This window comes from Mobula hypostoma, chromosome 14 (genome assembly GCF_963921235.1).
Source record: "Mobula hypostoma chromosome 14, sMobHyp1.1, whole genome shotgun sequence".
Lineage (NCBI taxonomy): Eukaryota > Metazoa > Chordata > Chondrichthyes > Myliobatiformes > Myliobatidae > Mobula > Mobula hypostoma.
Genome location: NC_086110.1, coordinates 4,681,845 through 4,708,090, shown reverse-complemented (window position 1 = coordinate 4,708,090; position 26,246 = coordinate 4,681,845). Strand labels below are relative to the sequence as shown.

The 26,246-nt window shown below is 39.6% G+C and overlaps 1 protein-coding gene across 7 annotated transcripts in view; it reads right to left on the bottom strand.

Annotated features, from left to right (window-relative positions):
• The window catches only part of cnot1 (CCR4-NOT transcription complex, subunit 1), a 238,370-nt gene that overhangs the window by 25,481 nt on the left and 186,643 nt on the right, over nt 1–26,246 (bottom strand). For all 7 annotated transcript variants that reach the window (XM_063066591.1, XM_063066590.1, XM_063066593.1 and 4 more), the window contains 10 exons: nt 26,068–26,172; nt 21,455–21,574; nt 20,987–21,178; nt 19,919–20,061; nt 18,744–18,852; nt 12,678–12,847; nt 11,310–11,541; nt 8,437–8,685; nt 7,445–7,608; nt 4,912–5,029 (listed from right to left, as the gene is read on the bottom strand). In XM_063066591.1, coding sequence (XP_062922661.1) covers nt 4,912–5,029; nt 7,445–7,608; nt 8,437–8,685; nt 11,310–11,541; nt 12,678–12,847; nt 18,744–18,852; nt 19,919–20,061; nt 20,987–21,178; nt 21,455–21,574; nt 26,068–26,172 — 1,602 coding nt within the window. The remainder of the gene's footprint in view (nt 1–4,911; nt 5,030–7,444; nt 7,609–8,436; nt 8,686–11,309; nt 11,542–12,677; nt 12,848–18,743; nt 18,853–19,918; nt 20,062–20,986; nt 21,179–21,454; nt 21,575–26,067; nt 26,173–26,246) is intronic.

Here is a 26,246-nt window from a genome sequence, read left to right as displayed (position 1 = left end):
AACTCCAAGTGATTTGCCACAGGGGTGCCTTTCTTCAGTGAACTACCACACCCATACAAGGGTAACACACAAGTGGTATTCACAAAGGCTTTCCCCTCACCAGAGAACCCACTCTTATGGACTAACTACATGACAGTCACACCTTCGTATTCGAATGGAATTCAAACTCACCCTCACGGGCTACTTAGAGAGAGTCCAAACAGTGACCGCTTTGTCACTAGGTTTCTTCTGTTTCAAACCTTCCTCTCCCCTCTTCTCTTCCTTTAAAGTCACTGAATGTGACAACAAAAAGAAGACCGTCTTCTGTGCTGGAGTTATCAACCCAGGCGAGGGTCAGACACACTATTAACTCCCCACCGGTCACACCCTTTTCACACTGCGAGAGCCACTGATCGATCCTCAGAAAACCCACCTTTCTGTGGGCACAGCAAAGTTCGTCCACTGTCCAAAACCATGTGTCTGTGAGTCTATCAGCTGACTTTCTATTTATCTCACTGTGCTGAACACCAGCTGTCCATCAAGTAGCTCCTCCCTTCCCACTCTGTAAGAACACAAAATCTGACAATGTCCTTGCAAAGTGTAAACATGCTGCAAAGAAACCATAACACCATCTCAAAGCAGTCTTCACCTCTCTCTCTCTTTTAATAACAAGGTATCTGGTGTTGAACAACTTTCTCTCTCTTTTTAAAGGTATAGTCCATAACAAAATATGATCCCTAGGGGTACATAACACCTTCATATCCAAAACTACCAATCTCAGTCTAAATACACTTTGTGACTAAAACTCCACCAACTTCTTAGGTAGGGCATTCTGAGGATTCACTACCATTTGGAGAACTTTCTTTCCATCTGTCCCAAATGGTCAGTCTTGATGAAGGGTCCTGACCCAAAAAGTCAACTGTCCATTTTCCTCTAAAGATGGACCCACTGAGTTCCTCCAGCATTTTGTGCGCTGCTCCAGATTCCAGCATCTGCAGTCTCTCTTGTCTGCTTTATTGTCAGACCATTGCACCAGATTTGTTTCAGCCCAGACCTAGGGAAACAATAACTCCAAATCACAGAACTCACTATTTTGTGAGAAATTCATCTACCTGACTTCAGAGAGGAACGCGTGACATTAACAGCACTCGGGAGTTTCTGCAACTATTAGTTTCCCCTGACTGCAGTTAGATACACATGAGGACTCCTGTGAAGGACCTGGACAGGCAGCTTGCAGTTGATCAGGAGAAGAATTTGCTCTTGGTGAAATGGTTCTTGGCTCCTTTGCCTTTCTTGAAGTCACACATCAGGCCATTTTCCACATCAACAGCCTGAAGAGATGAATCCTAAAAACCTGGGCTAGTGTTTACTGGCTTCACACACTAGAGTTCTTCAATCAGAGTAACAGAGCATTGGTATACAATTGATTCCAGTTAATTGGGCCTCTGGTTAATCAAGGCAGCCATTTATTTAGGCCAGCTCTTAAAGGAAAAGAAACCAAGCCAGTAAAATAGCCAGGATTCCCCTCATTTATTTGAGACAATATGCTGCTTAATTGAGATAAGAGACAGGAGACTTGTAGCCACTGTGCTTAGAGTGAACAGCTACGTCAATTGCATATGCTTGTGTTATGTTATCCATTTGGGACGATGGATGTCGATTCCAAAAACAGCTGTTTCTGATCATTTAAAATTTTTTTTGACCTTTTAAAAAAATTGACACTAGTCAAGATGCCACAAGAAGACTTGACACTCAGGTTCTGCTGTGTCATCCTCGTTACTTTCCTCATCTTTATATTCCCTGGCTTGGTATTTTGATATAATGCTCTCGACAATTGCACCCCCCAAATCAATGTTATTGTAATATTCAAGATGATTGTCAATACCTTAATTCTTCATAGTCCCTAACTTGTTGAAGTAGTGATATTGTTCAATTTCACTCCTAGTTTCTGACATCTCCAAGTCTAAATGCTTGAAACCACAGCGAACGAAACAATTCTGAATTGTCTTGCTGCTTATTTCTCGCCAACTCTCACTGACAAACTGTACTGCTCGTAAAAACATTAACCCTTGCAGTCAGCTCTTTGGCTTTTGAAAATGTCAGATTTTCTTAAATTGCTTCAAGAATATGGTTTACCAACTTTATGCGATAAAACATCTTTGGATTTTTTTTAGTGATTCCCATATCCATTGGCTGCACCAAGGATGTTGTACTGGCAAGCAGAAATTCCAGCTGGATGTTTCTCAAACATTCTACATTAGAGTGTACTGCACAATTATCAACAAGCAGAAGAATTTTGATTGATTTCTGCTGTTGTTCCATATCCCAACTCCTCAGTCATTTCTTAAAAATTTTGGAAATCATCCACATATTCTTATTAGCATAGTACTCGATAGTACCATCCATCTAGAGTGGTAAACTATTTATCCTTAACCCCTTAAGGCATTGAGGTTTAATGCTTTTAGCAATAATCAACAATTTCTTTTTATCAGTTCCTTAAATTTTGAACAACACAACAGATATGTGATCAATGGCTTTCTTTGAAACTGAGTGTTGTATGTTTATAGCAAAGGGAGCCATCCGGCATGGCACAATAAAATAAAAAGGCCTGTTTCATCAGCATTGTAGGTATCATTTGCACAAACTTTTTGAAGTTGTAGAGTTTTACATTTCCCTGTTTCTACACTTAAGCATTCAGCACTACCTTTATCACCGTGTGCTATCTTAAATTTAATGTAGTGCTTAAGTTTCCATCAAGACAACCAGTCATCTGTTGTTTTAAAAACTTTGTGACCCAGCTTCTTATGTAGCTCCTCTGACTTGTTTTTTTTAAACCATTAGTCTACTGACATGCACACCTTATCCAGTTACAATGGAAAACTACTGATCGAAGAGAGCCTCCTTAACATCTGGATCCTTGCCTTCACGCCTTCATTTTTGGGATGTTCCTTGTTGTCCCTCCTGTAATGCCCATTCTTCTCACAGCTTATCTTGCTTATGTATCAAGAGTGCAATTGCAGATTTCAGCCCTCCAGCTACCTCAAGCCAGGGAATATAAGGACGAGGAAAGTAATGAGGATGACACAGCAGAACCTGAGTTAGTGACAACACAGGATGCCAGGAAATTTATTGATGGATTATAACATTACTTCATAAAGGAAGGCAATGAAGGCAGTCCATTATCTACAGTAGGCATCTCAACTGATTTTGTTCATTTACAATCAAATGAACATGCCAATGTACACTCGATAAAATTCCTCAGTCAGTAACCAGTACGTACTAATATAGTTTTATAGCATTGCAGTAATATTGGTTCTGTTTCAATTTGTTCTTTATTTCATTTAAATACACAATTTGTTACTCAGTTAATTGGTAGTTTGTTTTTTTAAAATATATCTTTTTTAACTATCTCCATGAAACTTTGTATAACTGGGGCATTTGCTTAATTGGGACAAAACTACTGACCCTGATATGTCCCAACTGGAACCCACTGTATAATAGGAGCCAAGAAATATCAGAATACCAGGTGAAAAAGTCACCAACTTCCTGAAGCTGCAATTTTGCTGCCCATGGAGGTGACCTAGGACCATGTGACAAGAGTCAGAAGATGAAGAGGACCGAGAGGAAAAAGAGAGCCAGCAAAGGACTGGCCCTAGTCAGCATTCATTGCCTCATTACTCAACAGTGCAAGAGAACAAAACAAAATCAAAAGTGATGCATCAGCTAGTGCTTTTGCCTGCCACATGACATGAGCATAAGAAGAATGGGGAAGCATAATCATCATGAATAAGAGGCAGTCTCCAACTGAGTTACTCTTTAAAGTAACTCAGAAACCAAACTGTCTACTCCATTAAATAATCAATCATTACTACCATAGTACACCAATCATCGGGTGGGATACCTAATTGATGCATCATCCTCAAACCCAGTTCATTAAAACAGATTAAAGAATGGGCAGATTTATGCTCCAACTGCTTAAACAATTCACAGTATATTCCATCATTTCCTGATGTTGAACCACACGCAAGGAATTTGGATCTCTAGCATTCTGTGAGGATTTCCAACAGTGGTGCGCAGATCACTCTGCTGTATCTTTTGAGAACAGTATTTTTTTTTAGTAGTGAGGCTTCATTGTTTATGATCTGTCACACCTGGAGGGCCAACTGTGGTCACTTCCTATAAGGCCTTGCAAGTCGCCTCACCACCGCAATGCACAGGATTTGTGGCTATGCCTGACTGCCACTGGATCTCTACCTCTTCCTCAAGCTGCTGTTAGAGATGTGCACAATTGTGTAATGCCCCTTGGAAAAACACACATATCCCATCTTGGCACTCTGCTGGGGGTTGGGGACACTCCAATATCAATTTACATCCTTTTATCCAATTTCATGAGTTTTTGCAGGGGACTAGCCTTGATCTTAGCACAAACATGTTTTTAGGCAACTTCAAACAGCTACACAAAATAATGCTGAGATTCCAATGCTTCACCTGAACACCTGAAATTAAGATTAAAACGTCTATTTATTGCCACATTAAAAGTATCTCAAAAAGTGGGCAGCAGAGTAAACTGACAGCAAAAAGTTGATGTCTTGTATACAATCTGACAGGTAAACACGTTCCCTCTGAATGATTATTATTCATGTGACAATTGTACTGCATGGTAGCAGCTTAAATCAGCAGGGTAAAAGAGATAGGTGATACTAGTCACAACTTCAGGACTAAATTCCTACCCCACAGACTTCAACAACTCTGATTGTTAAGGCTCGTTTTAACAGCCACTTGCTAAACCATGGAATTAATTTGTTCTCAACCCAAAATGCAGCAACCAAACAACTGCATAGAAAGGGAATACACACAAGTACACACACAGGATACACTGTACTGATAGCAATTTGCATGAGTGGCAGAGGCACTGAATACACTTGTTCCTACCTTCTGTTGAGGTGTATGCGCCAGCATTCTCGCAATGAAGATTCGGTGGGAAATCAGTTCCAGCCAGGCATAGACAAAGCCGGGAGCTTTAGTGGGCCGCAAGATGTGGAATGTGTTGCTGCATGAGAGGACATCTCAATTTATATCAAAATAATTCTACTCGTTGCAATGTCTTCAAAAATTCAAAATAACAGTGTGTTTATTAAAAGCACATTTACAATGTCTGCAATTTGAAATTATATCAATAAGCTATGCTGATATGAAAGCTTACTTGCAGATCAAATAATGCACAACCTCTCTTTTTCTGCCTTAGGTTTCAAGTCAGCAGAAATTCATATACCAGCAATGACAGTGGAGGCTCTCTTTTGTCTCGATCGGATACAAAAATGAGGTGCAACAACTCAAGTCTTAGAAATACAGAAGGTTTTAAGATACTTCATGCATCAGTGATTTTCCTCTTTAAATGTACAATTGGTCATGCACAGTACAACTCAGTCACCCTTCCTCCTTCAGATCCCCTGAATTTACCCTCTAATATGAGCTTCATATCACAGAAGCTAAGCCACTTAGCCCATCAGGCCTGGACCTGTACACCTTTGAAGTTCAGTAACTTCTGTTCCCAACTCTTGAACTGCAAAATCAGAGAGTGACCAGATGAATATACATATAATGGGGATTTCTTTCAATTCCTTTTAAGGGTGTGTGTTGCTATTACTAAGGAGAAGGTGCTTGCGAGTCTGAAAGTAGACAGGTCATCTGAACCAGATGCAGGGTTCTACAAGATATGGCTGTAGAGACTGCGGGGGCATCAGTAGTGATCATTCAAGAATCACTAGATTCTGAAATGACTCTGGAAGACTGGAAAATTGCAAATGTCACTCCACTCTTTGAGGGTGGAAGGCAGAAGAAAGGAAATTATAGGCTAATTAGCTTGACTTCACGGGTTGGTAAGATGTTGGAGTCCATTTTTAAGGTTGAGGTTGCGGGACACTTGAAGGCACATGATAAAATAGGCCAAAGTCAGCTTAAGGGGAAATCTTGCCCAACAAATCTGTTGGAATTCTATGAAGAAATAGCAGGCAGGACAGACAAAGGAGAGTCAATAGATGTTGTTTACTATGATTTTCAGAGGATTTTTGACAAGGAATCTCACATGAGGCTTCTAAGGATAAGAAAGAGCCCATGATATTACAGGAACGCTACTAGCATGGATAGATGATTGGCTGACTGGCAGTAGGCCACGAGTGGGTGACAGTGTTTCCCACAGGGGTCAGTGTTGGGACAAATGCTTTTCATGTTATATACCAATGATTTGGATGACTGAATTGATGGCTTGTGGCCAAGTTTGCGGATGATACAAAGAGAGATGAAGGGGCAGGCATCGTCGAGAAAGTAAGAAGCCTGCAGAATGACAAACAGATTGGGAAAGTGGGCAAAGAACTGGCAGATGGAATATAGTGTAGGAAGTACATGATATTGCACTTTGGCAGAAAGAATAAAGGCGTAGACTATTTTCTAAACGGAGAAAATTCAGAAATCAGAGGTGCACAAGAACTTGGGCATCCTTATGCACTATTCCCTAGAAGTTAACTTGCAGGTTGAGTCAGTGGCAAGAAAGGCAAATACAATGTTGACACACATTTTGAGAGGACTAGAATATAAAGTTTATTTATTATTTGTCAATTAATTTGTGGTAATATTACTTTATATGCTGTGTGTTGCACACCTTGGTCTGGAGGAATGTTGTTTCGTTTGGTGGTTTTGGTGGTATACATGTATACAGTTGAATGACAACAAACTTGAAAACAATGATGTAATGCCTTTTCAGACCGGACTTGGAGCATTGACAGCAGTTTTGCACCCTTTATCTTATAGAGGTGCTGACATTGGAGAGGGTCCAGAGGAGGCTCAGAAATGAAGGTGTTAGTGTACAAGGAACCTCACTTCATATAGCTTTCTAGTCAATAAATCTCCATGGTTTTCTCCTCCTGAGCTAATTTTTACTCCAAATAAGCATTTTCCTTTGAATTCCTTTACTGAGCAGTCTGAAAAGTATCCATGTCCCTCCTTGTTATCTCAAAAAAAATTCAAAAATTGGATAAAACTGTCTATCCCTTAACAAACCCATCCTGAAAGGTCCTTCACTAACCCATCTCCCCTTTTTATACTATCCCTGAAATTTCGTAAGGCTGGTTCACTTTTAATCACTAACTAATGACTTTAATTACTCTGCCTATCCTTTTCTTTCTTTTTGTAAAACTAATACACAACAGGTTTTCCAGTTCTCTGACACCTTGTAGGCAGAAAGGTTGGCACATACAGAACTCACTATCGCCTCCTTTTCCTCACATCTGAGATTTATTTTATCCCGGCCTGGCTATTTCCCATTTAAAATTTTAAACCTCTTAAATATACCCTTCTCTCAAATGTTTATCATTTCCAGTACTGGACATCCTCCTTATTAGTTCCTGCATATGTTGATTATCTGACTATGAATAAAACAGACAGAATATTAATCTTTGTTAATACCTACCAGAAAGCAGTCAGAGTCTGGAAATTGATTGTTTCCAGCACATGCTCAGGGGCATTTAACTCCAGCAACAACATGATGAAGATTCGATGATATGGCAGTTGCTGAAACTCACTCTGACGTACTTCATGATCTTGTAGTAGGACTCCTACTACAATTCCCAGAACCTGCAATGCATCAGATTTGTAAATATTTTTAAAAATCCTCTTCGGCAAAGATGGTAGTGCGTGCAGCTCTAGTATCTCTACTCAGCCATAACCAATCTTCATGACTTTCTAGACACATGCAGCAGCATGGTACCCAATTATGAAATGCCGACTATCTCCACTCTTAACATTAGACTCTTCAGAACATATTCAATAACTGGATTGTAACCAAATTGCATTGTCATGGTAGAAGGTGATCCAATACTTATATTTTCACAGGCCTGTAACCCACACTACCAGGCTAATTGTAAGTTAACTGCTCTGATTAGCTCAGGACAATGACTGCCAAAGACAAAGGTTAACAGATTAAGCAACTCTGGAATTTTAACATTTTGTTGGGAAAAATTATCCAATTTTATTGAGGCTTGATCTGTTAGTCAATAATAACCTGATCACTAAATTCTGAATTATTTTAAAAATTGTTGAGTGACCATTGAAGATAACATGCTGACCCAACTGATAAAGTAGGAAGCTGGGTTCCACCTAATCCACTGTTAAGCATCAGAAATCACAGAACCGAGTAATTAACATATCTAGAACAACTATTCAGAATGGTCGCAGGGCTGAGATGGAGGCAGATCTGTTAAATGTCTATTCAAGGGAGACCAAAAACTGATGGAGCAAAATGGTGCAGCAGACATTTTCAACTCAAACCCCTCAATACAAATGAAATCCGAGTACTAGCTGAAAACAATCTATTGATTTGGATGTGCAATGCTCCCCTACCAAATCCCACTCAATTAAAAAAAACACCAATGACAAAGGCATTTGACTGCAGAATCTACTCACCTTGTTAAGAAGATTTATTTTAGTGACCGTATTGGTAGCTTCCCCAGAGTGTTTGACCAGCAGGGCTATCAATCTGACAAAAGCATCTAGGTTGTGATAGCACTTGGCCCTGATTATTGTGGGATTGGCAGAAGGATTGTGCTGTTGCTCCTGTTGTGCACGGTAACTAATTTCAACGCACATTTCGGTACAGAGGCGGAAAAAACGAGTAATCAGGTCGTCAGTCTTCAAAATTCCCTGCTGGTGCATCTAGAGGGAAAACATAATTTCAACATCCAACAAGGAACACTGTATCAACAAACAATGTTCACAGTTCCATACTTTAATAGATCAGCTGTAAGTATTGCTATTGTATCCAGTTGACAAAATGAGAAGTCAAACAGGTAAACTAGATCATTTGAGTTATTCCTCAGATTAAAATGCCACAGAAAAAAGGATTAATTAAAAACTAAAAAAAAATACAGAAGTAGTTATTCTTTTGGTGGCCTGTAAGAGCAGAAAGGTTGAAGATCTCAAAAGACAATATAAGCAGCGCACTAATGGATTTATCCATTTATTTTTAAGGCTAGAGAGTTCAGGAATGACAGCTGACAGGTTCTGCAGACTGGCAAGGAAATGAAGCAAGAGCTAGAAAGCATAGGGACCGACTGCTGACTGGTGCGAGGAGGAGCTAGAGTGGTGGATATGTAGGAAAAGGATTGTGAGAGAGTAAGAAAGTAGAAGTTAGGGAAGGGAATGCCAGAGCATATTTACACAGCTCTGTCCTTCCCATAATCTTCCTAATACCCTCTTTTCCACTACATTCTCCTGCTCTCATCTCATAGTGTCTCTAACCCCATTTACAGGACAACTGGCATTAGTCAGAACCTTTATTTGAAATTCTGCAGCTTTATCTGGTGAAGACACTCAGGCAGCAGGAAGGAGATAGAGAATGCAGGACTCATTAGGAGAGAGATCTGTAAAATAATACAGTGCTTGATCCAAAATCTGAGGTGATGTAATGGGGAAATATATAGCACTAACATGCAAACTCGTAAGTGACAACCATTTTGTGGATACTGAAAAAAGTAATCCTTAGAAAAGCAGATCCAAGATTTATTAGTAAATTAAATTAAAGAGAAATCTTGGCAAGTAAAGGAACTATGGAATATGCTACTCGAGGTGATGACTATAGCAAAGGTCTCATCAACCATTAAGACTAGACTCCGTAAGACCATATCGGAGCAGAATTAGGCCATTTGCCCCATCGAGTGCTCTGCCATCTCTCCATGGCTGATCCATTTCCCTCTCAGCCCCAGTTTCCTGCCTTTTCCCCGTATCCCTTCATGCCCTGACTTATCAAGAATATATCTACCTCTCCTTTAAATATACCAAATGACTTGGCTTCCACAGCCTCATGTGGCAACAAATTCCATGGATTCACTAATACTCTGGCTAAAGAAATTCCTCTTCATCTCTGTTCTAAATGGACATCTCGCTATTGCAGCTGTGTGCTCTGGTCTTCTTCCACCATAGGAAACATCCACTCCAAATCGACTCTATCGAGGCCTTTCAACATTTAATAGGCTTCAATGAGATGCCCCTGATTCTTCTGAATTCCAGTGAGTACAGGCCCAGAGCCATCAAATGCATCTCACATGACAAACCTTTCAATCCCGAATCATTTTTGTGAAACTCATTTGACTCCTCTTCAATGCTACCACACCTTTTCTTAGATAAGGGGCCCAAAACTGCTCACAATACTCCAAGTGAGGCCTCATCAGTGCCTTATAAAGCCTCAACATTACAACCTTGTTTTTATATTTTAGTCCTCTTGAAATGAACGCTAACATTGCCTTCCTCACCACCCACTCAACTTGTAAGTTAACCTTTAGGGAATCCTGTACAAAGACTCCCAAGTCCCTTTGCAACTCAATTTTTCAAATTTTCTCTCTACTTAGAAAGTAGTCCACACTCTTTATTTCTTCTATCAAAATGCATGACCAAACACTTCCTGACCCTGCATTCCATCTGCCCATTCTCCTAATCTAAGTCTTTCTGTAGCCCCTCTGCTTCCTCAACACTACCTACCCCTCCATCTATCTTTATACTGTATACAACTTGGCAACAAAGCCATTAATTCCATCATGCATACCAATGACAAATAACGTAAGCAGCTGTCCCAACACAAACCCCTGTAGAACACCACTGGCCACCAGCAGCCGATCAGAAAAAGGGGCTTCCATTATTCCCACTTTCTGCCTCCCGCCAATCAGCTAATCCCCTATCCATGCTAGAATTTTTCCTATAATACCAAGGGCTCGTAACTTGTTAAGTGGCCTCATGTGTGGTACCTCGTCTGAAATCCAAGTATACAACATCCATTGATTCTCCCTTGTCTGTCCTGTATGTTATTTCTTCAGAGAATTCCAACAGATTTGTCAGGCCAGATTTTCCTTTAAGGAAACCATGCTGACTTTGGCCTATTTTATCATGTGCCTCTGTGTACCCTGAAACCACATCCTTATCAATCAACTAACATCCTCCCATCCACTGAGGTTAGACTAACTGGACTATAATTTCCCTTCTTCTGCTCCCTGACACTCTCAAACTTCCGGCATACTACTAGCGTATTCCACAGCAAACCTGTCATTTCCTTGTCCCCCATTACTACCTCTCCAGCGTCTTCCTTTTACTCCTTTCAGTTTTTCAGGATTATGCTCAACTTTAGACCAAACACCAACATGAACCAATTGTGCCAAATAGCCTATATGTTGCTTCAAACTCTACAAACACAAGGATTTCAGCAGTTTTCACCTTGCTCATCACACAAGATTAAGTAGCTTCCATTAGCTATCTCCTTTCTTATTCAGAAACACTATCTTCACCCTTACCTGCCCAACAAAGGCAGAGAATGCTTTGGTGCTGTCCCGTCCGGCTGCCGCAGAGTGGTATAGGTTTACCCATTCCCTCAGTAAATACTCTGCCTTCTCCCGAAGCCCGGGTGGGTCATCATATTCTGATGCCTGTGATATCCCAGAATGCATCATGAAGTTGGGGCCACCATGTGCACGATCCATCATGGCTTCGTAGTTAGCTCTCAGGAGATCCATGAGCTGTGGCAATCTGTTCAGAAAATAAACGCTAGTTATTTGCACCTCTGAATCATGGTGGAAGCCTTGATTGATGAATCTTGATTAAAATGATTACATCAGTACTGGCTTACACCATTTATGTACAGCCAAATACGAATGCTCTGGAACAGTGAAGGTTTTTTGCAGACAAGGGAAACAGATGCTGATCTAAACAGGCGACTGACAAGAAGATCAATGAAATATGCTTTGAGATGTTTGGTAATAGCCATAGAAACATAGAACCATAGAAACTACAGCACAGAAACAGGCCTTTTGGCCCTTCTTGGCTGTGCCGAACCATTTTCTGCCTAGTCCCACTGACCTGCACACGGACCATATCCCTCCATACACCTCCCATCCATGTATCTGTCCAATTTATTCTTAAATGTTAAAAAAGAACCCGCATTTACCACCTCGTCTGGCAGCTCATTCCATACTCCCACCACTCTGTGTGAAGAAGCCCCCCCTAATGTTCCCTTTAAACTTTTCCCCCCTCACCCTTAACCCATGTCCTCTGGTTTTTTTCTCCCCTTGCCTCAGTGGAAAAAGCCTGCTTGCATTCACTCTATCTATACCCATCATAATTTTATATACCTCTATCAAATCTCCCCTCATTCTTCTACGCTCCAGGGAATAAAGTCCTAACCTATTCTCTGTAACTGAGTTTCTCAAGTCTCGGCAACATCCTTGTAAACCTTCTCTGCACACTTTCAACCTTATTTATATCCTTCCTGTAATTTGGTGACCAAAACTGAACACAATACTCCAGATTCAGCCTCACCAATGCCTTATACAACCTCATCATAACATTCCAGCTCTTATACTCAATACTTCGATTAATAAAGGCCAATGTACCAAAAGCTCTCTTTACGACCCTATCTACCTGTGACGACACTTTTAGGGAATTTTGTATCTGTATTCCCAGATCCCTCTGTTCCACTGCACTCCTCAGTGCCTTACCATTAACCCTGTATGTTCTACGTTCACAGGAAATATCTAGCATGAGCATCACTGATAACTCGAGTTCCCAAATCTCATCATTAAAACTTAGTTTACAACATTCTGAAAGGACTGGATTTCAATTTACTATGTTTCTGAACCTATTCCCAAACCAATTCTAATACATACCCTTCAGGTGCATTTCCCCTGGAATGAGCACTGATCCTCATAAGTGTTTCAATAGTGTTGAATAAATCTGCTTCAGTAATGTGGCTAATGCTTCTCTCATCTACCAAGAGAATCTTCACCAACTGCATGGCAAAGGCTACAGCCATGTAATTCAGGCCATTCTCCATTGACTGTCAGAATAAAACAATGTCATTAGTTTAAAAAAAAGAGCGCAATGTACGTTACAGATTTAAAAACATTCAGAACTATCAGATTAGGAACACACAACTTCAACAAAATGTTCTCCTGGCTTATATTTTTGAGACTCCTACTAAAAAGTTCACACAGTAATCTATACATTCTAACCACACTTTTAATTAAAGCATAAAATAAGTGTCATTAAAAATTAAGGAAATAACCATCCACACAAAGGAATTTCTGCGTGCGGCAAAAAAATGTAACTTGATTGAGCTTCTAAGCACAACTATTTGTCATCCAGCTGCAGTCTACAATCAACTTCATTGTCATAGTGTTGCAGTGTGACTGCACCAAACCCTCTCACCACTTCTCAGCCAATGAATTTTCTAAAGCTCAGACATATATTAAGTTTTGTCAAAGATCTTGTCATAAAATGCTAATCGTATTAACTTTAACAACTGTTTAAATTTTCTGTAGGAAGCAAGACCATTAAAAAGCCTCCAAAAATCACAAGGATTTACAACTGAGAAAAGAATGTTGGCAGGTTTTATGTCAATCTACAGTTGAACTATCTTGTAGTTGGGTACAGCTGTAATCACAGGCATAATAGAGCAGTCCTAATGAAGGGTCTTGGCCCAAAATGTTGCCGTTACTCTTTTCCATAGATGCTGCTTGGCCTGCTGAGTTCCTCCTGTATCTACAGATTTTCTCTTGTTTGTGATAGAACTTCCCATCCCATTTTCCCATTAGAAGGACACAGTTTTTATTAATTGTGTTCATTAACCTGGACAAGCCAGCGAGCACTGTGAGAGTCATGTTTTTTGACTTCTCCAATGCGTTCAACACCATCCGCCCTGCTCTGCTGGGGGAGAAGCTGACAGCGATGCAGGTGGATGCTTCCCTGGTATCATGGATTCTTGATTACCTGACTGGCAGACCACAGTACGTGTGCTTGCAACACTGTGTGTCCGACAGAGTGATCAGCAGCACTGGGGCTCCACAGGGGACTGTCTTGTCTCCCTTTCTCTTCACCATTTACACCTTGGACTTCAACTACTGCACAGAGTCTTGTCATCTTCAGAAGTTTTCAGATGACTCTGCCATAGTTGGATGCGTCAGCAAGGGAGATGAGGCTGAGTACAGGGCTACGGTAGGAAACTTTGTCACATGGTGTGAGCAGAATTATCTGCAGCTTAATGTGTAAGACTAAGGAGCTGGTGGTAGACCTGAGGAGAGCTAAGGTACCGGTGACCCCTGTTTCCATCCAGGGGGTCAGTGTGGACATGGTGGAGGATTACAAATGCCTGGGGATACAAATTGACAATAAACTGGACTGGTCCAAGAACACTGAGGCTGTCTACAAGAAGAGTCAGAGCCGTCTCTATTTCCTGAGAAGACTGAGGTCCTTTAGCATCTGCCGGATGATGCTGAGGATGTTCTAAGTGTCTGTGGTGGCCAGTGCGATCATGTTTGCTGTTGTGTGCTGGGGCAGCAGACACCAACAGAATCAACAAATTCATTCGTAAAGCCAGTGATGTTGTGGGGATGGAACTGGACTCTCTCACGGTGGTGTCTGAAAAGAGGATGCTGTCTAAGTTGCATGCCATCTTGGTCAATGTCTCCCATCCACTACATAATGTACTGGGTGGGCACAGGAGTACTTTCAGCCAGAGACACCGAGATGCAGCACTGAGAGTCATAGGAAGTCATTCCTGTCTGTGGCCATCAAACTTTACAACTCCTCCCTTGGAGGGTCAGACATCCTGAGCCAATAGGCTGGTCCTGGACCTATTTCACAATTTACTGGCATAATTTACATGTTACTATTTAACTATTTATGGTTCTATTACTAGTTATTATTTATGGAGCAAGTGTAACGAAAACTAATTTCCCCCGGGATTAATGAAGTATGACTATGACTAACAGCCCATCTACTATGCTCTAATTATTGGCTAACACCAGAACTTGTCTCTCAAAGTGAAGTTGGAGCTTTGAAAATGGTATTAAGAACCCTGAAGCCATGCATGAGGAACACACAGAAGTCCAGCTTAAGTGTATCACCTCTCAAACTACCTTTCCATCTGTGGGGAGTCTGGCGTTCCCTCAGTGGCTTCATTCTCCACCACAGAATCAAACTGGAGTGGAAGCACATCATTTTTAATCCTGAGAGACTGCCAAACAGCTTACATGATGTATCAAATCATTCACCATTAGAGCACAGAAACAGGCCCTTCATCCCATTTAGTCTATGCCAAACTATTTAAACCGCCTATCCCATCAAACTGCACAGGGATCATAGCCGTCCATACACCTACCATCCATGTACCCATTCAAACTTAGCTTAAATGTTGAAATCAAGCTTGCATGCACCATATGCACTGGCAGCTCATTCCACATCCTTCTGAATGAAGACTTTCCTTATGTTCCCCTTAAATTTTTCACATTTCACCCTTAACCCGTGACCTCTGATGGTAGTTCCACTCAATCCCAGTGTAAAAAACCTGCTTGCATTTACCAATCTATACCTCTCATAATTTTGTATACCTTTATCAAATTTCCTCTCAGTCTTCTATGTTCCAAGGACTTAAGTCCTAACCTATTCAATCTTTTGTTTTAACTCAGGTCCTCTAGACCCAGCAGCATCCTTGCAAATTTTCACTGTACCTTTCCAACCTTAATTACATCCTTCCAGCACGTAGGTGACCAAAACTGTAAATACTTCAAATCAGGCTTCACCAATGTCTTATGCAACTTCAACATAACATACCATCTCCTGTACTCAATACTTTGATTTATAAAGGCCAATGTGCCAAAAGCCTTCTTTATGACACTATCCACCTGTGAGGCCACTTTCAATGAATTCCCAGATTCACCTGTATTCCCAGATCCCTTTGATCCACTGCACTCCTCAGTGCTCTACCGCTTACAGTGCAAGACCAAACAAAGTGCAACACCGTGCACTTGTCTGCATTAAATTCCATCTGCCTATCAAGCAGTGGTAAATCAATGCAAATAGACTTGCTGTGTTGTCTAGAAGGCACTTCGTCACTCATCTGAGAAGCTTCTTCAGTTCTGATCCATGGTGGGTAGTTTTGGGGCTTACAAACTGAGATGTTTAAAGGTACAGTAATCACACGAGGGTTGTAAAGAGTAGTAGAGGGTCATTGGTCTTATCTTAGCATGAATGGAAATGTGAACTGTTGTGGAGATGCTGGGGTAGAGATGCTAGGACTGTATTGTAACTAGCTGATACGTGGAGTCTTCATTGACATATTCCAGCTGCCATTTCTCAGTCCATTTTTTCCAGCTGGTCCAGATCCTGCTGCAAAGCACGATAGTCTTTCTCACTGTCCACTACTCCCCCAATCTTGGTGTCATCCACAACTTTGCTGATCCAGTTAACCACATTTTCATCCCGATTATTTGATATAGATGACAAACAATAATGGACCCAGCATCAATCCCCGTGGCACTCCATAGTCACAGGGCTGCAGTCAGAGAGGCAACCCTCTACGACCGCTCTCTGGCCTCTCCCACAAAGCCAATGTCTAATCCAATTTACTACCCCATCTTGAATGTCAAGCAACTGAACCTTCTTGAACAACCTCCCATTCGGGGCCTTGTCAAATGCCTTGCTAAAGTCCAGGTAGACAACATCCATTGCCTTGCCCTCTTCAACTTTCCTGGTTATAAGTGGCCCCCGTTTTCTGAATGTTTGCTTTACGACACCTCACTGTTACGAAAGACCTACATTAGTTACCTGTTTTCGCTAACAGAAGGTGTTTTCACTGTTACGAAAAAAGGCAGCGCGCACCCCGAGCAGCCAAGCTCCTCCCCCAGAACTGCATTCTAGCCACCATTGTTTAAACATGTGCTTTATCTCCATTTATTTTGTGCATCCGTTAGCAAGATGAGTTCTAAGGTATCGGAAAAGCCTAAAAGAGCTAGTAAGGATGTTACACTTTTAGCATAAAACTATACATAATTAAGCGTTTCCATCATGGTGAACGAGGTAAAGACATTGTCCACACGTTGAACTTGCCTGCGTCCACCATTTGCACTATTTATACGCAGAGAGAAAGAATTTTGAAAGCTGCCGATGTTACTGTTGGTTCTGCTCGTAACAAAGTGGTCTCTCTTAGTCGGCATCCAATAATAGATAAAATGGAAAGTCTATTGCTTGAGTGGATTGATGGGTGTACAAAGTGTGGTGTTCTGTTAAGTTTTCTTGTACTTGAGGAGAAATCAGTCAGTCTTTTAATAAGCTGAAACAGAAAGCACAGATGATGGTGATGAAAGTGTTGCAAGAGTGGAATTTAAAGGTAGTCATGGGTGGTTTGATTGGTTTCTGAGGCAAGGGAAGCTTCATAGTTTAAGAAGTGGTCTCCAACTTCTGGGCCGCGAAGAATGCAGTGGTGCAGCGGTAGTCAGGACGCACACAGCACATCTTTAAGAAAAAAGCCGAAATAAACAAGCTAATTAATTAGGTGTCGCCCGGCACGTAAATGTTGGCTCAGATCAGAGGCAATTGCCCATTGCATCAGGTGCTTATTCGTATAAGCAAGTGTTGAACTGTGACGAAACTACAATTTATTGGAGTCTTCCCAATTCCCGTAAGTGAAACTACACTGTACATACATTATTTCTACTTTATACATTATTTTTACTCTATATAGGCTGTGTATTTTTGTGTTATTTGGTATGATTTGGCAGCTTCATAGCTTAAGGGTTACTGGAGAGAGTGTTTCTGCCGAGAGCGCTTCCGTGAGATCCTCGCTGCGCTAGACAGTGCTGCAGAGAAGTATTTCTACTTTATATAGGCTGTATATTTATCATATCATTCCTGCTTTTACTATATGTTACTGTTATTTTAGGTTTTATGTGTTATTTGGCATGATTTTGTAGGTTTTTTTGGGGTCTGGGAACGCTCAAAAATTTTCCCCATATTAATAAATGGTAACTGCTTATTCACTTTACGACATTCTGGCTTACGAACCGTTTCATAGGAACGCTCTACCTTCAGATAGCGGGGGAAACCTGTACTTCCTCCAAATCTCTATGATTGGTTAGACACAACCTACCACACACAAAGTCATGCTGACTACCCTTAATAAGTTCATGTCTATCCAAATACTCATATACTCAGTCCAGTAGAATACCTTGCAATAATTTTCCCACTATTGATGTCAGGGTCATGGGCCTATAATCTCCTGGTTTATTTTTAAGAGTCTTTCTTAAATAGCAGAACAACATTGGCTATTCTGCAATCCTCTGGTAACTCACTTGGCGCTAAGAACATGCTATATCGTATAAAGATGCCACGGGAATAGGTGTAATCTCAACGGGTTATAGTGATTGCTGTATCAAATAATTATTTCTTTGCTGTTGCGAAGTTTGCATTTTCAAACTTTTCTTTACATTGCTTGCACACAAAATACTTAAGCATTTATTGAGTTGATAAAGCATTTCAAATGTAAACATTACCAGGCACGACAAACAACAGGAATTCTGCAGATGCTGGAAATTCAAGCAACATACATCAAAGTTGCTGGTGAACGCAGCAGGCCAAGCAGCATCTATAGGAAGAGGCCTCTTCCTATAGATGCTGCTTGGCCTGATGCGTTCACCAGCAACTTTGATGTATGTTACCAGGCACGACTATCTGTTTCCTTTATTTGATGTTAATCAACTTCTATTAAAGTTGTTCATAATACAACGAAGTAGAACTCTGCTTGTTTCAGTATTCCATGGGTATTTTCTATGGTTTGGAGTTTTTGAACAACAGGAAAAATGTCCCCCATTGATTTAAAAATTGCAAAGTACATTACTGATTGTAATACACCAGCTTTATACCACCTCATCTTTACATGCAGGACTGTATGTCCTTACCTGGGCTAAGTGGATATCATACTGCTGCATGTTCACTAGATGATGCCTAATGAGCAACTCCACAGCATCGACATTATACTTGTACTCATCACGACATTCAATTAGGCACCTATTTGAACAGATAAGGAACCAGTTACAAGCTACCAGAACAAAGGCTAGCTATGTATAAAATCATCTGAACTGCATTCATACATGATGGCATAAAGATTCTTCATCATTGTTAATCTTTCTAAAAATCCCAAACATCCAATCTCCTCTATTTAAGGCCTCTTGTATATTCACAATTTTCTCTGCTCTACCATTGGTGGCTGAGCTATCAAATATTTAGACTTCAAATATTAAATTTCTTCAACCTCAGCCTTTATTTATCAGTTCCTTAAAACCCACCTTCAAAATTTTGGCCACCTTATGTTTTGTGGCTGGACATCACTTTAATTGATAACTCTAAGACTCTGTGCAATTGGATGGTAAAAACTCTACATAAATGAAAGCTTAAACACGAGGAAATCTGCAGATGCTAGAATTTCAAGCAACACACATCAAAGTTGCTGGTGAATGCAGCAGGTCAGGAAGAGGTACAGTCGATGTTTTGGGTACCGTCGACTGTGCCTCTTCCTAGAGATGCCTGGCCTGCTGCGTTCACCAGCAACTTTTATAAATGAAAACTAGCGCTTTTTACATATGATTCATAACTATGCTCTGTACCAGAATTTCCAACTGTACCAGTATTAAGGAAAATTATACCCGGTGGTAGAAGTGCCATGACAAATTTCTCTCCACACACTAATCATAAACATAGGCAATTAATATTGTGGTTGCGTGTTAAATCCCACATCTCACTGCACTATTTTCTATTGGAGAATTTACTTAAACAAGTTTAGTGCATATGTGCCTTGAAGTTTCTTACCAGCTCTGAAGATTTAACATTTACTATGAAGTGATATTTGCTCTTCCATTTCACTCTGGCTTGACAAGGACTCACCACAATGTACTCCCAAATTAAAGACTCTACACAGATCTTAAACATGGGACTCCCTTCTTCTCAAGCTGGTTTGAAATTGTGTACAGTGATAATGACCCAATCAGAATTGTATCAGCAGGTATTCCTGCATTAGTATCCAGTGTTTCATGGAACAAGCTGCAAAAGGTAATGAAATATCACGTTACTTACGCACCTAGTGATTTTATTGTTACACCACTGAGATCCATAAGCACGCCCATCCTGCAGAGCTTTCAAAACCAGCAAATGGCATTCTCTGTATCGAAGCAAGAGGTCCGAGTCTGCACTACTAGTGGCGTCCAGCAGTCCCTCCACGGCCTTCAGTTAAAATTGTCAGACATTAGTTCTAATATCAATTACTTACAAAAATTATAGTCCTGGTTTTAAAATAATCAGATTTGGAGTTGCACAGCATAGAAACAGGCCCATTTAAGCTGCCCTTAAAAGACGAACATTAGCCATCTTCCGGTCTTCTGGCACTTCACCTGTGGCTAAGGCGGATGCGAAAATCTATGCTGGGTACCCAGAAATCTCCTCCTCCAATCCCAATGCAACCTGGTCAGATCTCATCTTCAGGATTAGTCCATGTCATCTAGCACTCCTTCCTTGGTATACTGACTTGTCCAAAATTATCCACGTACCCTAAGCTTGCCACTTTCCACATCCTTCTCCTAAGTGAATACAGATAAGAAGTGCTCATTTCAGACCCCACTCAGCTGCTTGAGTTCACACACAGATTAACTATCTGACCCTCACTATTTCCCTGGCTAACCTCTTGATGTACTTCTACAATGCCTTGGGTTTCCCTTTTATCTTACCCACCATGGATACATCATGACCTTTTTTTGCACTCTTAATTTCTTTAATTCTGTCATACTTTATATTCCTCAAGAGGCCTCATTGATTCCAGTTGCCCATATTTAACATAGCTTTCCTTCTTTATTTATAACGCCCGTGGTCATCCAAGGTTCCTTAATCTTGTCATTTTTTTCCTCTTTCACCCTTAAAGGGACATGAATTCTTCCCGTTTTAAAGATTCTCAAGCTTCTACCACCAATCTACTTTCATCAGGTTCTCTGCAGTGCTATTGAAATCATCTTTCCTAACTTGAAAACTAACTTCCAGAATTATAGCCACAGAGAACCATTTCCAAATAGCGCTGTTGTTTAAATATTAAATTTAATCAATAACGATACAGATCTCAGAACACCTCCGTAGCTAAATGTCTGTATAGAGTACTTACCTTCTGCAGGAGGCCAAGAGCAGCAATAGCATCACGTGAATTCCTGGCCATCACCACAGCTTCCAGTAAATTACGAAGTGCCTGAGCCTGAGGGTTCATGGCCAGAGATGGTGGAATTGCATGCAGATGTTGCTCCAGTTCAGTAATGCACTTGTCATAAATCTGTGCAATATCATCAGTTGCCCAAGCTTGCTATGGATGATAAAGATAGAGTTTGAAAGGCATTACTGGTTTTATCAAACCATGTTACGAAATTGTTCATCATTTCTAAGTAAATAGAAATCTACTATTAACAGATTCTGTAATGAAATACCATGTTAGCCAGAACTTAAGTTGGAATCACTAAATACAAACTAAAATTGAGACAGCAAAACTCGGAAGTGTACAACACTGGCAATAATTAACTTAAATAATTTCACAAAAACCAGAGGGAAAAATGTCAGTATTATGGTATAGCCTTTAAGATACCTGCATGGGCTTGGCCAAGAAGCCAGTGGGCTGAGAAATATCATTGCTGGGAAGAAATCCTGGAATATTACGAGCAAACTCTTCATAGACAGCCAGTTGTTTGGGATCTACACCACCCACCTAAAAATAGAAAAACATAATAGACTAAGCCATTCATACCTCCTTAGCAGCAATCAGTTAATGTTTAAAGATTTCTTAGCAAAAATAGTGCTAAATGAAAAACTCCCATTGCAATTTATTAAATATTCAGTCTCTGCAATGTGACTTAAATGTCTGGCTGATTAAGTTGAGAAGACCTAGGCAACAGCATAAAAGTCACACTTCACCATTTTAATATTCATCAAAGAATATCAGTTCTACAGAATTTTTCTTTTAAGACCATAAGATATAGGAGCTCCATTCTGCTCTGTTCAATCATGGGCTGATCCAATTTCCCCAGTCATCCCCACTCCCCTGCCTTCTCCCCATACCCCTTGATGCCCTGGCTAATCAAGAACCTATCTATCTTTGCCTTAAATGCACCCAGTGACTTGGCCTCCACAGCCGCTTGTGGCAACAAATTCCACAGATTTACCATCCTCTGACTAAAGTAATTTCTCCGCATCTCTGTCTAATTGGATGTCCTTCAATCCTGAAGTCTTGTGCTAGATTCCCCTACCATGGGAAATCATTGCTATATCTGATCTGTTCAGGCATTTTAACATTTGGAACTTTTCTATGAGATAGCCCCTCATTCTCCTGAACTCCAGGGAATACAGCCCAAGAGCTGGCAGACATTCCTCATATGGTAACCCTTTCATTCCTGGAAATCATTCTCGTGAACCTTCTCTGAACCCTCTCCAATGTCAGTATATCCTTTCCAAAATAAGGAGCCCAAAACTGCACACAATCCTCCAAGTGTGGTCTCATGAGTGCCTTATAGAGCCTCAACATCACATCACTGCTCTTATATTCTATACCTCTAGAAATGAATGCCAACATTGCATTCACCTTCTTCACCACCGACTCAACCTGGAGGTTAAACTTTAGGGTATCTTGTGTAAGGACTCCCAAGTCCCTTTGCATCTCTGCATTTTGAATTCTTTCCCCATCTAAATAATAGTCTGCCTGTTTATTTCTTCCACCAAAGTGCATGACCATACACTTTCCATGTTACTGAGAAACAGAGTACTAAATTGTCTGTTAACACAATTTGGCATTATTTAAATATCTGGTCACAGATTAGAGATTTATATTGATTAAATATCATTAAAATACAGTCAAGGAAAGCTTACATGACATTCACAATGAATGGTTAGGCCCTGATGGCGTACTGAGCAACAGAAGAACCTATACGTAAAAATCCAAGGACTCCTGAAGGCAATGGCACAGGTAAATAAGGCGATGGAGAAGGAACATGGATGAGATAGGACACAGAAAACAACAGCGGGGAAGTTATGGAACAACTTTATAAGATTGTTTGGGCCATAGCTCAGGTACTTCATGCATTTATGGTTGCCACACAAAAGGAAAGACTCAAGATGATGTAAAGAAGATTGACCAGGGCATTGCCCGAGACACAGCTCCTCAACTGTAAAAAGGCAGGATAGAATAGATTTCCGTCTCTTGGAGCATTGAACACGAGATTAATAAATCCTTTCAAGAATTTTATACCTCCTTATATCAATCAGAATTTCCTGATGACTCTACTATAATGCATGAATTTTTTAAGAAATTGAATATTCCAAAATTATCATCTAATGAACATTCAAAACTAGATGTACCTATTACAGTAGAGGAAATAAAGAACGCTATCTTTTCGATGAGCTCAGGTAAAGCACCTGGCCCAGACGGATATACAGTAGAATTTTTAAAATTTTTCTCTACTACACTGACTTCTTGGCTATGTAGTGTTTTTAGGGATGCAGTATCTATAGGTAAATTACCACAATCTTTTTATCCAGCTTCTATTTCCCCAATTCTTAAAAAAGATAAGGATCCTACTGAATGTGCATCTTATAGGCCTATATCTTTGCTGAATGTGGATTCTAAGATTTTTTCTAAAATATTAGCAAAATATTGGCTTTTGACAGGGTTGAATAGACATATTTATTTAACACCCTTGAGAAATTTAATTTTTGTTCGATATTTATATCTTGGATTATAACTGATACATCTCACCCCTTTGGCTTAGGTATTTACTAACCCAGAAAAATCTATTCCGGCAGTATTAATTTTGCTTGCTCAGTTTAGTAGTTTTTCTGGTTATAAACTGAACCTAGGTAAGAGAGAACTTTTTCCATTAAATATGCAGGTTCCCATTTATAGAAATTCTCCATTTAGAGTGACTACTAACTATTTTACTTATCTAGGAGTTAAGATTACTAAGAGACATAAGGATCTATTCAATTTCAGCCTTTTACCATTAATTAATCAGGTTAAACAACTGATTACTAAGTGGTCCCCATTGTCTCTATCATTGATGGGCTGAATCAATGCTATTAAAATGATTATTTTACCTAAATTTTTATATTTATTTCAAACGATACCAATTTTTATTCCTAAATCCTTTTTTGATACTATTGATTTTAAAGTTTCCTCCTATACATGGTAAAATAAAAATCCCAGATTAAGTAAAAAATACTTAGTTTGGCATTGCCTAACCTAAGATTTTATTATTGGGCAATTAATATTCGATATTTAATATTTTGGACGCAAGATTGGAATATAACTCCAAGCCCATATTGGGTAAAGCTTGAAGGCCACTCTGTACAGGGGTTTTCTTTAACTTCCATTTTAGGAACTTCACTTCCTTTTGTACTATCTAAATTGAATAAACAAATGTTTAACCCTATAGTTAAACATACATTGCGAATATGGTTTCAATTTCGTAAATTCATTCAGGCCAAAAAAATTTATGTTATCAAGTCCTATTATATCTAATTTCTTTTTTCAACCCTCGGTTATGGACCAAGCCTTTTTGATACTGAAAACAAAAGGTGTAATATGTTTTCGTGACTTATTTCTGGATAACTGTTTTATGTCTTTTGAGCAGTTATCTAAGAAATTTGATTTGCCTAGATCCCATTTTTTTTCCAGATACTTACAAATAAGAATTTTTTTAAAATACTACATTGCCTACCTTTCCAACTTCAAATCCTACTGATATTATTGATAAAATTTTAGGTTCAAATCGTTTTCAGACCGGATTAACAGCAATTATCTATGATATAATTATGAAATTACAGCCAGGTATATCTGATAAAATTAAAAATGAATGGTAAAGGGAACTTCAACTTTGTCTACCTATAGAGAAATTGGATAAAATTTTTCAATTAGTTAGTACTTCTTCTATACGTGCTAAACATACATTAATACAATTTAAAGTAGCACAGAGCCCATATGTCCAAAGATAAACTAGCCCGTTTTTATTCCCATATAAACCCTACTTGTGATAGATGTCACTGTGAGGTAGCTTCTTTAACTCATATGTTTTGGTCCTGTCCTCTTTTGGAAAAATATTGGAAAGATATGTTTGCTATTATTTTAACAGTTCTATGTTTTGATTTAAAACCCCATCCTATTAAGGCAAATTTTGGATTGTCAATGGTAGAACATAGATCTTTGTCTTCTTCAGCCTGTCGGATGATAGCATTTGTTACTTTGATGGCTAAAAGGTCCATTTTGTTGAACTGGAAGGAAACCAATCCTCCTACTACATTCCAATGGTTTTCTCAAACTATATAAATTTAAATTTAGAAATTAGAAGTGATATTTTTGATCCTTTGGTTAAATTTGAAGAAACTTGGAGACCTTTTATGCAACATCTTCATATGATGTAATTTGACTTTTCTGAATTTTTTTTTTAAAACTTAAATTATATGAATAGAGGAGCGGAGTTGATGACATTACTGAACGTGTCTGATTCAAGATATTGGTCTAGCCCTGTTTTGTTCTGTTTCTTTTTGGGTTTTTTTTTCCCTTTTTCTTTTCGGGGTTTATATATTTTATTTTCTTTTTATTCCTTTATGACTAATTTCATTATGAGTTTGGAAGTCTATTCTACCTATGTTACTTAAAATCCTTTTTGTATATGCTTATTAAGATTATTCCAATCTCTTTGTATCAACTTTCTTATTGTGTTTATAATTTTGAAAATTAATAAAAAGATTTAAAAAGAAAGAAAGGAGCATTGAACAAGCTGGTGACAGAGGCTGACAGAATTGTGAGGGCCAATGATAAAGGAGGTAGAAAATTTCCTACACTAGAGGGTATAAGTTTAGGATGAAGGCTAAGAGGTTTAAAGGTGATCAGAGGAAGAACTCTTTCCATTAAGGGTGGTTGAAAACTGGAGTGCACTACCTGAAAAATGGAGGTAGGTACTCGCACAACACTGAAGTATCCAGATGAGACTTAAATCACCAACATATAGAAGGCTGTAGACGAAGTGCCAGAAAATGAGATTAGTATAGATGGGTACTTAACAGTTGGCATGGACATGCTGGGCTGAAGAGCCCGCTTTGTGCTTACAAAATGATATTTCTTTTACGGGTGACCTTTGTACCCAATTAATACACGTTCTACATGGCAATTTTTCTAAAATTGTGGACATAAAACTTAAAAAAAAATCAAACCTTCAATCTGATTTGCTCAGGCATACGCTCAGCCTGATAGGTCAGTACGACAGGATCACAGTATCGCCGACCTTCCTGCCTAGCATGCTTCCGGAGTTCAAACTCCTACAAAATTCAAACAAAATATTAACTGGATGCAGCAATGACAAACATGGGATTGAAGTAAAGAAAAGGCAAGG